General features: G+C 36.9%; 1 protein-coding gene across 1 annotated transcript; it reads left to right on the forward strand.

The window, feature by feature from the left end:
• Positions 1-116: 116 nt before the first annotated feature.
• On the forward strand, positions 117-2,092 carry LOC103461462 (beta-1,4-galactosyltransferase 7-like). Its single transcript, XM_008403761.2, has 3 exons — positions 117-354; positions 457-561; positions 862-2,092. The coding sequence occupies exons 1-3, from the start codon at positions 280-282 to the stop codon at positions 1,015-1,017; spliced, it is 336 nt and encodes a 111-aa protein (XP_008401983.1). The 5' UTR covers positions 117-279; the 3' UTR covers positions 1,018-2,092.
• The last annotated feature ends 212 nt before the right edge of the window (positions 2,093-2,304 follow it).

Genomic DNA, 2,304 nt, shown 5'->3' on the forward strand with positions numbered 1-2,304 from the left:
ATCTACAATAGTGATAGTTATATTAATGATAAAATAATGGTCAGTGCAAAGTAGCCTGCAAATTCTTTGGTGGGGGGCGGAGAGGGACCTGGATAAAAGCTAGGGGGGCGCTGGCCCAAAAAAGGTTGAGAAACACTGGCTTAGAGCAAAAAAATTTGGCATATCATTTTAACTTTTATTAATGTTGTGGTGCTGCAGAAAGGAACAGTGATAAACTAACCCAACAAAGCTTGTTTATTTCAAGGTGCTCATCATCTTCTGTGTGTGCAGTGTAATGGGATGTCGAACCGGTTCTGGGGTTGGGGCAGAGAGGATGACGAGTTCTACAGAAGGCTCAGAAAAGCAGAGTTACAGGTACAAGGCACCAATTTTAATCAGCAGAGAAAACAAGACATTTCATTAGAATAATGTCTGAAGATCTTTTCTGGTTGGTTTCATCTTTAATTTTTTGGGCAGCTGTTCCGCCCAAGTGGCATCACAACAGGATATAAAACCTTTCTTCATATCCATGACCCGGCGTGGAGAAAGAGGGACCAGAAAAGGGTCGCCGCTCAGAAACAGGTAAGAGAGAATTACTGAAGTTGAGGGACAACAAAGCATAAAGTTTAATAAAGGATCTTGAAATCAGAAATGTACTTTTATAAAACTCAGATAATGATTGGGGACAAATGTTTAGAACCATATAGGAAAACAATCTTGTAATTCCTTACTGTTGATGGATCTCCTTCAAAGTTTTCTTTTTTTTATCTCTTACAGAGTTCATTCAAAACCAAAAATTGTGATTGATCTTGAAAAATCTGATTTCATCTCCTTTCTAGCTAGGCAATGAGTCATAACTCCACCTCCTCCTCTTTTCTTCAGGAGCAGTTTAAGGTGGATCCCGATGGTGGACTGACGAACCTCCAGTACCAGGTGGATTCCCGGCAGGAGCTGACCATCAGCGGCGCTCCCTGCACCATCATCAATACCAAACTGGAGTGCGATCAGAGCCAGACGCCTTGGTGTCTCCTGAGTTAGCGGACTTGGTGGCTCCAGGATCACTGTAGCGAATACCTACAAACTGAAGTGGAAACAAACGAACCAGTAGTGTTACCATGTCCAGGTACATGATCCGAGTGCCAGGTGCAAATGGCTCTTCTGCGTCATATTACCTTGAGACTGTCTTTGGGCATTAGGATCAGGAGATCCTAACCCATGCTGCTGGCAGGTGTTTTTTTTTTTTTTCTCTCTCCGGTACTTTCAGACTCCAAGTCTGGTTTTAGTTTTTAGTTTGGATCCAGGGCCCTGCATGCTTGAGCATTGTACTGTAGTTCCAAATGAGTTTTTTTTTGTTTTTTTTTAGTCTCTTACCTTATTTGAAATAATTATCAAATGTCCGGTGGATCAGAACAAGTACTTCACTGAATTGCTTCATTTCTCCTGCTGATGCTGTTACAAGGAAGAGAATAAGTTTGGAAATCTGGAGTGAAACTCTTTATTTCTGATTGAAAAGATAGGATTATGTTTTTTTATGTTATTCTTTGTATGAAAAGCCAGAGTAAGTTAAAAATGTCTTTATAAATCTGACTCTTGTGTCCCATTTTTATGACTTGATTTCCAATTATTTAAAAAAAAAAAAAACAAAGAGTTTGTTGAGTTTGTGTTCTTTGGTGATTGTAGCCGAATCTCAACTTAAAATTTCAACTGGAAAATAAACTTTTTATTTTGCATATTTTCTTCCATGAGGGGAGACATGAATTGCTAGACAGAAAAATGTTGAAAACTGCAGGCATGTTGGTTTTTCTTATTTACATTTTTTACTACATATGTTGTTAATTAATTGCTGGTGCGACTATACAATAGTTAGCATACATAATACTAAAGGCCCTTATGCCATGCTAAAGAAGGAAGAAAATCATATATTTTTTATTAAAAACATCATTACACTTTTCATAAAAAAATATAATTGCATATTTTCCTGAAATAATGGCAGCCTTTTGGTTTTATTGTTTGTCCTTGGACATAGTTGACAGATTAATGTAGCACCATCAGCCATCTGAAACTACCTAAAGATTAAATGTTTCATGGAGCTCCACAGTTCCTGATATCTCGATATTTGTGATTTCTAGATTTTTTAAATGATCTGAGTGCTTGACTTGCCTTAAAAATATATATATCAGTGATGTGCGGTCAGGGGAGGCAGGTGAGGAAGAAAGGAAATAAAGTAACATTTGGGTTTTTGCACGTCACTGATATATATTTTTAAAATATTTATATATTTAAGAAATAAATATATAATTAATATATATAATTTTACTTATATAT

Source organism: Poecilia reticulata, unplaced genomic scaffold, assembly GCF_000633615.1.
Source record: "Poecilia reticulata strain Guanapo unplaced genomic scaffold, Guppy_female_1.0+MT scaffold_1635, whole genome shotgun sequence".
Lineage (NCBI taxonomy): Eukaryota > Metazoa > Chordata > Actinopteri > Cyprinodontiformes > Poeciliidae > Poecilia > Poecilia reticulata.